This window comes from Harpegnathos saltator, unplaced genomic scaffold, assembly GCF_003227715.2.
Source record: "Harpegnathos saltator strain DR-91 unplaced genomic scaffold, Hsal_v8.6 scaffold779, whole genome shotgun sequence".
In the NCBI taxonomy this organism is placed as follows: Eukaryota; Metazoa; Arthropoda; class Insecta; order Hymenoptera; family Formicidae; genus Harpegnathos; species Harpegnathos saltator.
The window spans coordinates 388,988-403,806 of NW_020230625.1; the positions used below are offsets into that span (position 1 = coordinate 388,988).

Sequence of the window (14,819 nt, forward strand, 5' to 3'; positions counted from 1 at the left end):
CTCATTCAGCAAGCTGGCACTGCTAGCATTATTTTCATACATGTGTGTGTATGTGTGTGTGTGTGTGGTTACTATATTCATAAATATTATATCGTTTATTCTCCCTATTCGCGCCTATTATCAGAGTTGTGCGCAAAGAAGCCAAGTGAATGGACGTTTCTTACTCGCATCGATCATCGATTACGTCTTTGATCACTGAGAGGGTTCATTGACTTTCGCGGACACTTTTTATATCGCGGCTGTACGCGAATGTTTGTTTCATCGAGAGAACGATTTTATCGCGCGCCTTGAATAGTGCCGATGAATAATTACGTGTCGCTGGCGAGTCGTCGTAGATTTCGACGTTCGCTTCGACTTTCCTGGGCCATCTTTTCACGAGATCCTCAGTACCGTTAACTCCCGTGAGAGCACGCGCGCGCGACGAAGAAGATGCTTTCTCTCTTCTATTTATAATTATAAATTAACGGAAAACTGGTTGTGAAAGGGAGAAAGTATTACGCGCGCATGGTCGTTAAAAAATATCTGTATAATTATGACGCTCTACGTGAGCGAAAACGATTTTCGATTGTCTTTCGAGGCGAGACTGCATCGCCGCGCGGGGCGGACCGGTTCGCCTGCGGGAAATGCACTTACGGTGTTACGCTTTAATCGCGCGTTTCCTGACTGACCGGCAACGCGGAAAAGCCGAAAAGCGCGGCCGAAATCGCGATCGCCGGCACGAGAAATCGCTGAAAGTCGCCGGCGAACGCGCCGAGCGAATTAATATTACCCGGCGCGGCACTCTCACTGAGCGACACGCGCGCGCACGCGCATGCGCCGTGGAGAACGATGAATTATTAATGCGACGCATCTGTTTTTCCGTTACAGGAGGTGCGAGCGACGTCGCTGCTTCTCCTCCTGGGGATTCTACTCGCGACGATACAAAATGGTAAGACTTTCACGACTCGCCGCGCAAAAGCGCAAGTATATGGTCTCTCTCCCGCTAGCGGGGGAAACGATTAAAATTCTCGCTCGCTGAATCTAGGCTGTCCGGCTCTCCGCGAACAGGACATGCGTGTCCGGCTCTCCTGAGGTCTCTCGCGAATCCATCGATTCACACTCGCGTTTTTCCTCGGCGAAAACTCCATTGAACTCGTTCGCGTTTGCCTTCTCTTCCTCCCCCCCCCTCTCCCTCTCTCTCACTCTCTCTCTCTCTCTCTCTCTCTCTGTTTTTCTCTCGCCGTTCCCATGTATATCAGGTCATCCCGTAAGTGTAACATCGTTTCTCGAAACTAACACTTTCAGTGTAAAGCATTGATACCTACATTTACGCTTGAGCTCGATGTAGACTACAAAGGGAATACCGTTTCAAAGGCACACAGGGGAAAGTTTGTGTACACACGCGTCGTCTAAATGCGCGAGATATCTATGTTCGCTGAGGAAAGTAAGTCACGAAACATCACTTGTGCGATGACCTGTTACAGCGGACTGGGGGGGCAGCAACTATTCGAACACCTCCGAAATACGAGAGTGGGAGGGAAAATGATCCCACAGAAGTTGCACAGTACCGGAGTCGCGGTCGTCCTTCGGTTTCTACTTTATCTCAATGGCAAGATGGCGATAGTCAGGGTGGTAATGGTCGCTTCGCGTTACCTCAGTCCTAACAGTAAAAATCGCTCGTGGCGATTAGGGGGAGCCTGGGATACAAGTGGGCACGTTCGAGATTAAACGAGGAGTGAGGTCGTTAATGCCTCCATACCTCCGAATTCGAGCAAACTACCGTGTGACAGGGCCGAGGCACCGGGCGACCAAGGAGCGACGCTTATGGGTCTTAAAAATAAATTATAGCCCGAGATAAATCTCTCGGAGGGAGCGCTTACACGGCCGCCAAAGTAAACCCGCCTTGCGAAACGAACTGTAAAGCGGCACTTAACTGTCGGATCCCCGGCGTTTAACCGCCGCGCTGCACCCTCACGGATCTCACGGCGATAATCGTTTCCGCGCGGCGCGATCGCGAGAGAGCAATCCCGCGACCGTAATAAGTAAGAACGAAATCGGAGTGGGACTGCTCTCGACTGCTGCGAGATGAAAAAGGAGAGCGGGCCCTCTCTCTCTCTCTCTCTCTCTCTCTCTTTCTCTCTCTCTCTATCTATCTATCTATCTCTCTCTCTCTCTCTCTCTCTTGCTCCCTCTCGCTCTCGGATCGCTCGTAAATCGCCGGTTTTTCCGGCTGACCGGACAAACGGTCGCGTTTCCCGCAAGAATCCCGTAGAAAATAGCGACAGTCTCTCGCCGAGCTGTCAGCCAAAGTCGAGCACGACTTCGGCACTTCGCGGTTTTCCTCAAAACACTCAGTCGAGTAATGCCCGGTTTCTTCACACCTCCATCTAGCTATCTTCCAGATAAAGATATCCATCAGATAACTAAAAATTCGTTTTCTTCACTGAAACCTCTGGTTACGTATCTAACAAATAGCTTATTCCTCACACTAGCTACTAGCTTTTGACACACACAAAATGTACTAGAAATTTATTATAAATCACCATGTTCTGCTAGCGACATATTCTTTTCCGGGCTAATATTAACCAATTAAATTAATTTTCACAGTATTAACAATCGGTCTTCAATTGCATGTAATAATTCGAGCACTGTATCCTTTTTCAAATGAAATCGTTCGAAAAATTCTGTGTCACCCCACACTTGAAAATTGTTTGTTTTATTTCTTATTGTATAGGGCCTTCTTTCCACAAATTCCTCTCATCATCATCAGATACAAAAATATTAATATTCATGAGTAACAAATCCATGTTGTGTTTTTCATAAAAACAGCAACAGCAACAGCAGATTACGTATTATTGTAATTTTTAGGTTATGTCGGGGGTTGATGTCAGATTGAAATCCATATCTGCCAGATATCCGTTACCTCAGGTACCATATAAGTTTATCTGCTGGATACAAACTTTCCAAAGGTGAAGGAAACCGATTCTGGCAGATATCTCATGGATAAAGTTACCGACAACTTATCTAGAGGAGAAGAAATTGGGCATTAGGCGAGTTCCTAGTATTTCTCGCTCTCTCGTCACTACGCGGATGAACGACCGACACGTCGCACGTTTAAGACAAACGGTCGCTCCAGCGGCCGTTCATCTCACTCTGGAGAACTACTCATTGGAACAGTGATGACTGAGCGAGTACTCCCAGACGCACATATTTATATAATGGACGGCAATTTTTAGATTACGGCGGCGTCACTTTCAGCGAGCGCTCGCCGCGAGAGAGTAAAGATTCCTCTCGGGGAACTTGTCGTTCCCACAAATGGCCGAAGAATCGAGGAAGAAGCGACGGCATATTCCTCCACAATGGACGATCAGCGCGGAGCGAGAGAAAGAGATTGCCGTATATAAGCAGGCTTTTAATAAGGCTTTCCACTTCGTGATCGCTGAGGTGTGCGAGAACGAGATTTTTCCGCCGTGTCCTACGGCGATCCGGAAAAACGCGCGATCACGAGAGCGAGCGCGGATCGCGCGGGCCTCTTACTCGATATTATCTGTTCTGTTATGCGCGCGGCTTTATAATGCGGCTATACGCCGCACCGCGCACCGTTCGTGTATATAACCGGCGATACGTGGCGTGGGACCTATCGCGAATGCACCTCGTGGGCGTAGCGGTGAAAGAGAATCTCGAGCGTTCCCGCATCGGCAATCTTTGCCGGCCGCCAGGTCGACGGAGAAGTGTGTCTGTTAACCGCGTTAACGAAATCAAGGCAATTCAGCTCGCGCGCACACGCTGCTCCGGAATCCCCGATTCGCCTTGACAGACACGTTTGGGGTATTGTCAGATTTATAAGTTGGTAGGGAAGGACGCGCGCGCGCGCGGCTGAAAATTTTGATGAACAAGAAAAGGGATGGTCGTCAGCTGGAATGCGTCTGTCGCACAGACTTTTATAGTATAACTAGACTGCTAACTCCGACTCAGTACATGACTCCGAAAAATATCTACCGTTCTGGTGGTCCGACATTCACGTCTGATTGGTTGAATCAAAACACATTTCTTCTAATTGGATGGGCCATATTGCTTATGTAGCCCCTCTCCTTGTGGACTACCAATTTCACGTATGCGTAGATGTTTGATTCCCTTATCTAATACATACTTTTTGGGGTCAATTTTGTGCTACAGTATACAAGGGAGTTAGCAGTCTAGTTATACTATAGAAAATCTGTCGTCTTTTCGGACGTCAATAGGAAGTTTTTGCAATACCGTCTCTCAGATACGGTAAACGTTGATCGTGAATGCTATTGATCGCGTACATTGCGACGTTATTTCTGAGCGAATAATGGTATTGCAAAAATTCCTTAATTTTCAATTGCATATATAGGGGCCATTGCACACAAAATGACATAGATGCGTATACATAGAATAAGATTGTCTCGACCAATGAGCGTCTAGGAAACATGTCTCTTCCCCATTCCTTTTATAAAAAAAATGGTTCGTACAAAAGTTCTTTGACCTCATAGGAGACATCAGATGGCGATATCAATTTATTTGCAGATGGCGCCACGTTCGAGAAATTCACTAACGATCATTTTTTTTAAATAGAAATCGATTTTTTTTTCTTAATAAAAGCTATAGCTCTCGTCGAGACAAATGGATGCGAGAGAAGAAGAAAGAAAAAATCATTGGCTGGAATACGTCTGCTATTTTTTCGTACTTTGGGACAAATTATTGCACATGTTTTGCACTACTATGACTCGTAGTAGTGGTAGAAAAGAACAAATAGCGTTCTTGGCAGGATATGAAAGTCTTGGCTAGAAAGAAGAACAATCCTTCGCCGAGGAAGACATCTGGCAATCCTAGACACGTCTCGAAATGTCGCGTGTCGCCTCTCCTTGTGTCGCACAGTGTTCGAAATCTAGAAAAAAAATAAACTAATGTAAAAGTATTAAAATGTATTAAAAAGTATATTAATTAAGTGCAAAAAGACCCAAAACATAATTTGTTGAGAAATTTCGAAGAAGCTTGATTTCAAGCTGTATATTTATACATATCGATATTACGAAAAGTAATAATAAAAAGTACACCGAGACTTTCGGCCAGCTTCTTCCAGATTTCAAGCACTGTGTCGCCGAGTCGCGTCCGAGTTCCGTCCATCGCGTAATTCAATTCTATGAGACACCGGTCGTCGGATCAGAGGAGATATTTGGAAAATCGAGACGTCGCTTAGGTATCTTTACGGATGTTTTTCTCGCCGACGAAATTGGCAGCCGGCGATCTCGAGGCTGCTCGCTGGCGGGGATATTCGCCGACCTCGTCGAATTGTCGCGCGTTTCTGGTCAGGGTCAACACCGGCCTTAATTCGCAGGCACCGCTCGTATTGTTCCTGCAGGCCGTCTCGTTCGGCCTCGTTCCACGCTCGATCGGTGAAAGCACGTAGTGCGAGTAATTCGCGAGTCGAAAGTATGCGCTCCGCTCAGCATGGCTCAGCTCAGCTTGGCTCGGCTCGCCATGGCGTGCCGTCAAAGTCAGCCTTTGCGCGCTCGATTACGCGCGTGCGAAGCGGGCCAACGAGATGCATACCGTCACACACGGATGCGTATTTGTTTGTATGTGTGCATGCATTAGGCCAATTAAACACTCGGATGAGATAACGGAGAAACAATATCCCCCTCGCGTAACGCTATCGCTCTTGCGAGACTATTTTCGATCGTATTACGTGGCGCTGCGGCTCGCCATTACGTCGGCGAGACGATCCGAAGAAAGTTGCATTATCGGATTGTGCAGTATGAAATTATTCGCGCGAAATATCGCAATTCTATTCGACCGCCCGCGTAACTATGACCATAGCTCAGCGTTGCGAGACGCCGTGGGAGGGAAGGTCGGTCCCCCGTGAATTCTACAAATGGAAATCTAAGTCCGGTATTCACAGTCAGGTCTCATATTTAAGATTGTCTTAAGTTCACTTTCTAATACTCCGTAGCCAATGAAATAATTTGTACATCTGAAGATGAACTTAAAACGGTCTTAAATACGGGATGTCTGAAAACATACGATTATCTTTCGGGGATATGAAAGAGAGTGAAATTCTGAGTCGAAAGTTCTTCTTCCATTTTTTCTTCCGACCATTAATAACAAAGTTATTAACGAAGAAAGTCGACCAATAGCGCACGATTATCGCGCAGTGCCGTACACTGGCACGGAACTCCGCCCTATTAGCACCGAAATTTGTCTTTATCTGATAATATCAAATAGCTCATTTATCATCCGTTTGATGAGCTAATTGATTTATCATCATTTTTAATCAATACAAAAACATAAAGAAACGATTGAAAACAAGTTAAAAAGTAGAAATTTTATTAAATGTTATTTTAAATGATAAAGACCAATGGTTTTTCAGTGGAAAAAGATCGAATTCTTACAGCGCCTGTTCAAACGTTGTCCGCAAAAACTATATAATGTGTATTCCATGTATTCTTTTATAATGTGTTAATTCGTCACAATAAATTCTCGTTTTATCTTTTATTTTGCTTTTCCCATGTTTACGTTTTCATCTTCGATGTCTCGCGAATTGCGAAACGGCTGACAGAGTTGTTGTTACTTCTTGCACGAGATACTCTTTAGTAGTGGTTCCTCAATTCTAAACTCAATGAGATTCAAAACATAAGCAACGAACTGTGAAGACAAAGGAAGAAGTGAGATATTTTTCGACTTTTTAACCTCATTAAATGGATAATAAATTAGTTATTTGATATCATCAAATAAAAACAAATTTCGGCGTCAGCGCAGGGCGGAGTCCCGCGCCAGTGTACGACACTGCGCAACAGTCGTGCGCGGCACGCCATTGGTCAACTTTCCTCGTTAATAACATTGTTATTAATGAACGGAGGAAAAAATGGAAGAGGGACTTTCGACTCAGAATTTCACTCTCTTTCACATCCCCAAAGAATAATCGTGCATTTTGAGACACTCTATATAAGATCCGACTATGAATACCAGCCTAAAGCGGCGTGTAAAATCCAGCATCTCATTTATTTTGCGTAGTGACGATATTTCGAGGTGAACCAAGTTTCGCACAAATATTTCAGTATCGAGTTTCCAACGGAGATGTATGCGGACGAATCTTACCGATTTGACTTCTGCAATCCGGAGATCGCTGCACGAAAGGCGAAACGCCGTATTTTCCGTTACGGACTCGCACGCATTTGCGAAGAGCCGCACAGAGATTTCGCGACGCGAGCGTCCATGTTTTCGGAGCCGATCGGAACAGCACCTGTTGCGCCGCGCGCACCGGAACGGCCGATGCGGCGCCTATTTCTTTGCACACGGACGAAAGTTCAATCGCGTTTCAATTTCTCCCGCGGCGGCGTTTTCTCTCACAGCCATCTACGCGTTCTCTCCGCGTTTGGCGCGCGAGTGTGAGTGCTCGGCTTCACGTATGCCCCGCATACCCACCTGTGTTTCTCGCCAGGCAGCCATAAGTGCGTATGTCGTGTATACATGACACGCACACCACGCGCGAATCTGCACGCGTCCGGCAAGCGTGCATTAATTTGCGTTTCACGGCAGTGAAAATGGCGGAAAATCGCCGCCACGCGCCATCGAGAGACTGATTTTTCGCAACTCATCGCCTGCGACTGACACAATGTCCTCCCCCCCACCCCACTTTACTCGAAATAAGGAGAAATCAAGAAGAAAACCAACAAGAAAACAACCAACTTTTTTGTGTATGAGGGAGAGTGTATGAGAAGAAGAGTATAAGACCCACCGAAAAAAAATTATTTCAGAACAAGCGGAATCATTTAAATTTTAGAGGATTTTATTCTTATATATGGCCTCAAGAGGATTCCTTTAAAATTAAAAGGAAAATATTATTAACACATTATTCTTAAAGTTAGAGGAATTATATGTTATATGTATAATGCAAATCTTATTGATTTTAATATAAATTTCCTCTTATACACACAGATTATTTAATCTTCCTTTTAAGAGGATTATTATTTATTCTTACTGTACTTTATTCTTACTGATTATACATTCCTTATTAGGGAAAGGAGAGAAAATTATTATGAAACTGTCTGGAAAAAATTCTAGTTAAGTTTTTTTTTACTTTCTGTTGGTAAAGTAGAGAAAACATAAATTTGTAATTTTAAGTACTCTAAATGGCATTTAATGTAGTACGCAGCGCGATATGATAAATGGATATACAGGGTGTCCTATTTTAAATCCCCCAGACAAATATCTCGAAAAATATGGAAGATACGGAAAAATATTTCAGACAAAAGTTGCCTGAAGTTGCACCCTGATTTTTGTTAATTTGATGATTTTGAAATTTCTAAAAGTCGATAAGTTAACAAAAGTTAGGGCACTATTGTAACAATATATTCTTGAAACCAAATAGAGTAAAAAAGTCTAGTACTATTTTTTCTTCCGACAAATAGTTAGCGAGATATCGTAAGTTAAATATTGAAAAAGTTACCAAGTTTTCCTTAAATATCTCAAAAGATATTAAGTAATTAAGAAATGTTTCAGATAAAAATTACTCAAATTAATTGGTAGAAAAAGATGGTGTAGTAAGAAATTGAGGTTTCCATTTAAGAAAAGTAATGATAAGTGAATATCTCGAAAATGGCGCCATCTATAAACAAATTGATATAGTTGTTTTATGTCCCCTTGAAACCATACCAAACTTTTGTCTGAAACATTTTTCTGTATCTTCTATATTTTTCGAGATATTTGCCTGGGGGATTTAAAATGGGACACCTTGTATGTATGTACTTACGCTGAAATATGGGCTAGTATGTCTTTAAGTTAAGTTTCCCCAAAGATCCTTCAACTTCGTTCATAACGAAATAACTGGGAAAAACAACGCAAACTAAATGACGATCTCTCTTCTTTTTCCCTTTGCTCCAGACGTTGTCCATAAAATAAATGTGACGACGATCGTCATATGCATAGAGAGAGAGAGAGAGAGAGAGAGAGAGAGAGAGAGAGAGAGAGAGAGAGAGAGAGAGAGAGAGAGAGAATCTAGAGCAGGGATCCCAATCTTTTTTGTATTTCGCACTTCTAAAAATTTATTAATGAACCTTCGCACCCTCTAAAAAAAAAATTATTCGTATGTTTTATGGTAAAAATTAGTTGTTAGAGTTTTAAAGTAAGAAGTTAATTTATAATAATTTATTATTACATAGTATTGTTTAGAAATTAACTATCATTTTAATATTATAAAATTATTATCCATGATATCAAACTTCGCATAGTGATACGTAATGAATATATATGTACGGATACGTATAAAATATATAATTTTAATAACTTTTTTTAAATTTTTAATTTGATTTTTAATTTGATAGTAAAAATGCCGGATTATTCCAGAATTCATCTTAATCGCAATATTAATTGCAATCACTTTTCCTCGCACCCCCAAGAAGTTTTTCCATACCCCTAGAGGGTGTGAGCATCTCCGATTGGGAATCCCTGGTCTAGAGACAAAAAAATAGGAAGACGGCACTCCGAAGAGTCGTGCCGACAAGAAAAGCATCCTCCTCTCGCGCTCATTAGTGCACTCTCGTCTTGCAGGAATCGCCGAGCGCAGGATCGTCTGCTACTACACGAACTGGTCGGTGTACCGGCCTGGCACAGCCAAGTTCTCACCGCAGAACATCAATCCGTACCTGTGCACTCACCTGATCTACGCGTTCGGCGGCTTCACGAAGGACAACGCGCTGAAACCGTTCGACAAGTACCAAGACATCGAGAAAGGTGAGACGTACGTAGAAGAACGACACGCGCGCGACATTTGTCGTGCGTTGCTTCGATTTATCTCCTCCGTCCGCTCCGACCACCCGAGCCGTCTCGACCACGCGAGGTATTCGCGGTTGCGTCGTCGTCGCACCGTGCGACTCCGGCCGAGGAACGTCATCTTCGGCTGATATTTAACTTTCACTCGCGCCGATTAACACGCTCGCGCGCTCGCCCGCTCATGCGACAGGTGGCTACGCGAAGTTCACCGGCCTCAAGACTTACAACAAGAACCTGAAGACGATGCTGGCCATCGGCGGCTGGAACGAGGGCTCCAGCCGATTCTCGCCGATGGTGGCGGATCCGGCGAAGCGACGGGAGTTCGTGAAGAACACCGTCAAGTTTCTCAGGCAGAATCACTTCGACGGCCTCGATCTCGACTGGGAGTATCCGGCCTTCAGGGACGGCGGGAAGCCGCGAGATAAGGACAATTACGCCAACCTCGTGCAGGTACGTGCGCCGAATACGCGGCGTTTATCGCCGATAAACGACAGGGAACACGCAGATTTCCCTACTCGCGCCGAAGATCTCGCCGCGGGAAGCACGACCGGCGGCGGAAACGCGGATGGGAAACCGATTGCGCCACTTGGCTCTAATCGGGGAAGCGAATCGCTCGCGAGTAACTCGAGTGAGAAGTGACTAATTGCGAGTCGCTGCTACAAAGCGCGCGCCTCCTCTGATAGGAATCAAAACGCGAAGGAAAGCGGCGGCTTAATAACAGCGCGCGGCTGCTTCCGTCGTATCAGAGAACGACGCGGCGCGTTATCGTCGATCGCGACGCCGCGCGTAAACGTCGCTGATCAACGTCGATCGTTGATTGCGGAACTTCGACAGGAACTTCGCGACGAGTTTGAGCGGGAGGCCTCGAAGACCGGCAGACCGCGCCTGCTGTTGTCGATGGCGATGCCGGCCGGCATCGAGTACATAGACAAAGGTTACGACGTGCCCAGACTCAACGACTACCTGGACTTCGTCAATCTGCTGTCCTACGACTATCACTCGGCGTACGAGCCCGCTGTCAATCATCACTCGCCGCTGTACCCGTTGGAAGAGGACAACGAGTACAATTACGACGCCGAGTTGACTATCGTGAGTGCCTTTCTCGTGCCTCTGTCGCGTCGGTATTCGAGTATTATTAAACCAGTATGACAGACTATGGATTGGGATTGACATTGGATTGAAATTTGACCAATTGAGAAAAAGAAAATAATCTCAAATATAGCAAATTTAGCCCTGATTGGTTAAATTTCAATCCAATACTCAACCCCAATCCATAGTCTGATACGGGCTTTAAGATAAGTAGATAGATAGGATAGATGGACATAGTTTTTTTAATTTTTAATTGGAAATGATCAACAACATATTAACACACTCAGTAGAGGGTAATGTTTAAGGTACAGAAGAATTTTTGTGAAAAGAATTCATGGACATCAATAATAATTATTAAAAATATTCTGTGAAGGATAGATGATCAGGTGTGTCCGGGTTAAGATGGTCGTGAAGGGATAGTTGGGCAGGCCTATAATAATGTAGAAATTTGTTTATCTTTACTTATTTTTTAGTACTTTACATCATTTTATTAATTATTAACCTTTTTATTAATCCTTTTATTAATTATTAATAAAATAAAACATTTCCACAAGTTTCTTATAGAAACCAAGGACAACATTGGAGAAAAGGTTGAAAAGTGGCAGTACAGAAAAAGGCCCTATGGGAAAACATTGTTTATTAAAGAGAGAGAAGAGAAAGAGAGATCTATTCGACATCTTTAAACGAAACAAGAAGTTGTAATGTACTGAAAATAAAATGTACTGAAGTTTTTAATGTTAGGTACCCAAGGAAAAATGATAGTCGAATAGATATCGGATCGACGTCTTATATATGTCTAAAACATCTAGAAAACGTTGATCCGATGTCCATTGCTTGCTATTTCTCACTAAATAGGCTGCCCATCTAACCCTGATAAAAATGAACCCTAGTAACATATACATTGTTAAGCCAATATTGGCTACAAATTGGGCTCCCAATATTGGCCAATGTAACCTTAATGTAAGTCAATATTGGTATAACAATGCTATGCAATATTGGCGATCTTGTAATTTGATGTCTAACCAATAGTGGCTGCATATTGGGATACATTGGGCCAATGTAACCCCAGTGTAAGTCAATATTAGTATAACAATACTATGCAATATTGACGATATATTATAATTTAATGTCTAACCAATATTGGCTGCATATTGGGACACATTGGACCAATGTAACTCTAATTTATGTTATCGTATCCAATGTAACGCCAATGAAGTGTGCTACTAGAGAACCATCTATCCCGTTTGGAAAGTTCGCGTAAAGATGTGTATACCGCGTGAAATGTAATCTCGGTGATGAATTTTGAGGTTAAGTACGCAAATACGATATTTTTTTAGTCTTTAGATAGTTTTTTTAGTTTTTTTAGTTAAGCCCAAGTCTAACTCAAAATAAACCGTATTCGCAAGATACTTTTCCGACATATCAAACATTTTGGAGGTTAATAGAAACATAAAACATTTATTTACTCACGATAAGTGTTTTTATACATCAGGAAAAGACACGCCTACTCGTAGTAGATCCAACTCACAACTGACTGATCAACGCTGACGCCTAGCATATATTAACAAAATTATAGCAATTGACTATCTATCCCCTATGTCCATCTATCCCAGACTTACCCTATTATTATTATTATTACTTTGAGGGAACTGGTAATTATGATATTATGTTCGAGTAAATTTGATTGCGCAATATACACCAGCGAGCGATCGTTCCAGGACCACACGATCAGCCATCTCCTGGAGAAAGGCGCGTCCGCGGACAAGATCGTTCTTGGAATTCCGACGTATGGCCGATCGTACACCTTATTCAACCAAGACGCGACCGAGCTCGGCTCACCCGCGGACGGCCCGGGCGTCGAAGGAGAGGCCACTCGGGAGAAAGGCTACCTCGCCTATTACGAGGTGAGCCTGCGGGGAAACTTCACTTGACGGGGCAGGGTGCTCTTGTGTGTGATTTGTGCGCAATGCGGACTTTTTAACTCGGCAGATTTGTGAGGGCATAACGGACTCTGACGAGTGGGAGGTCATCCAACCGAACCCCAACGCCATGGGACCGTATGCCTTCAAAGGTGACCAGTGGGTCGGCTACGACGACGAGGACATTGTCAAGCTGAAGGCTCGCTACGTGAACGAGAAGAAGCTGGGAGGGATCATGTTCTGGTCAATCGACAATGATGACTTCCGCGGCAAGTGCCACGGCCGGCCTTACCCGCTGATTGAGGCAGCCAAGGAGGCTCTGCTCACGAACAACAGGTAAGTCCTGCCAAGATGAGAATCGCCGTTCATTACTTTAAAAAGATCTAAAAGGCGAGTTTTGTTTCGGTGGAAGATGTCAATTCAGATTCAGGATTTCAAGGCTTTCCATGATCTTGAAAATTAATTCATATGAGTGTGCCAGCTTAGAATGTGAGGTTCTTCATTTTCTTCCCCATGCACTGGCAGGTATCTCGCTGTAATTTAAACATAAAAATGTGATATTTCGTGTTATCACGCGGATCAGAAATACGATCGACAAGATAAAGTCAGTAGACAGCCGGAAGAAGACGCGCAACCAGACTGGCCAGAGCAATTCCCTCTCTCGCAAGTTTACTTCGAGCAGCCGCAGAAGCACCACCACAGCAGCTCCGACCGCGAGGAAACGCGTATCCTCCGCAAGAACCAAATATCGTACGATCACAAGGCCGAAAGCGAGCTACGAAGAGCAAGAGGATCGAGAAGTATCGAGGAGATCCTACGAACCGTCCTCGGATGAGGACATAGAGGGCAGAAACACCGTCAGGGTGACGGAGAAGATCGAGCGGCCGAAAAATCGAAGTCGAAGCAAGACGCGAAGCGGCTCTGCAGGAAGCTCTCGTAGGAAGCAATCAAGACGCAAAGGACAGACCAAGGCCGACGACGGCGAGTCTTTGAGCAACAAGCTAACGACTCCCGAACCACCGACCACTCCTGACCCAGGAACTGGTAAGTTCTAAGGATGAGAACTATAAAGAGACATCAACTGTTCACTTGGAACTCTTCTAGAAAAGTATTGCAGAGGCTGAAATAAATTGGTCAGTAATGGATTATTCGTTGCTCAGTGATTTATCACTGGCCATTTTATCATTGCCAGTAATACTTTTCCGCTAAGAAAGCTCAACTTGGTTGGTTACTCAAAGAGTCGAAAATTTGAGAAGTTAAACTATGAAGGGCTGAAAGAGAGGTATCTTTATGCTAGATGGAACTGAAGATTTTTGGTATTCATTTTTACAGACTTCAAGTGCGAAGACGAAGGCTTCTTCTCGCATCCCCGAGATTGCAAGAAGTATTTCTGGTGTCTGGATAGTGGTCCAGGCGGGCTAGGCGTGGTTGCGCATCAGTTTACCTGTCCCTCAGGTAAACACGAGGAAAGATCGCATTCTTACAAAGTAAAACTCTAGCTCGTCTCTAACGCCTCTCTCTCGATGACTCGGTTGGCAGGCTTGGTATTCAACAAGGCGGCGGACTCCTGCGATTACCCGCGCAACGTCATTTGCCCCAAGTCGAAGACGTCCGTCGTCTCGACCACCAGGTCACCCATTACGGCCGCGACCAGCCGAACAACTTACTTGCACAGCACGACAACCGCGACAGCGGAAGCGGAGGAGGAGCAAGAGGAAGAGTATTCGGAGGAAGATTACGAGGATGACGAGGGTGAGATCGAAGAGAGCGAAGAAAAGGAGGTGAAGGAGGAGCCGAGAAGCACCACGACGGCGAAGCCGCTCGTGTATAAAACGCTCACTAGAAACAGACTGAGTACGACCACAACATCGAGACCGAGCGAGCAGGAAAAAGCTGTCAATAACGAGGATGAGGAGGATCCACGGGTGATCAAGGAGCTGATCGATCTTATCAAGAAAGCAGGCGAGTATTTTGAATATTTCTTTACGCTACTCTTCTTACGAAACGTTCAAGCTCGCCCAGGTCCTTTTTCTCATAAAT

The 14,819-nt window shown here is 44.4% G+C and overlaps 1 protein-coding gene across 1 annotated transcript in view; it reads left to right on the top strand.

Moving 5' to 3' along the window:
- Window positions 1-14,819, top strand: part of LOC105191045 (serine-rich adhesin for platelets) — a 70,159-nt gene that overhangs the window by 33,220 nt on the left and 22,120 nt on the right. The window contains exons 2-10 of the mRNA XM_011154145.3: window positions 868-928; window positions 9,550-9,732; window positions 9,962-10,221; window positions 10,606-10,860; window positions 12,579-12,764; window positions 12,850-13,115; window positions 13,363-13,823; window positions 14,112-14,234; window positions 14,319-14,741. Coding sequence (XP_011152447.2) covers window positions 868-928; window positions 9,550-9,732; window positions 9,962-10,221; window positions 10,606-10,860; window positions 12,579-12,764; window positions 12,850-13,115; window positions 13,363-13,823; window positions 14,112-14,234; window positions 14,319-14,741 — 2,218 coding nt within the window. The remainder of the gene's footprint in view (window positions 1-867; window positions 929-9,549; window positions 9,733-9,961; window positions 10,222-10,605; window positions 10,861-12,578; window positions 12,765-12,849; window positions 13,116-13,362; window positions 13,824-14,111; window positions 14,235-14,318; window positions 14,742-14,819) is intronic.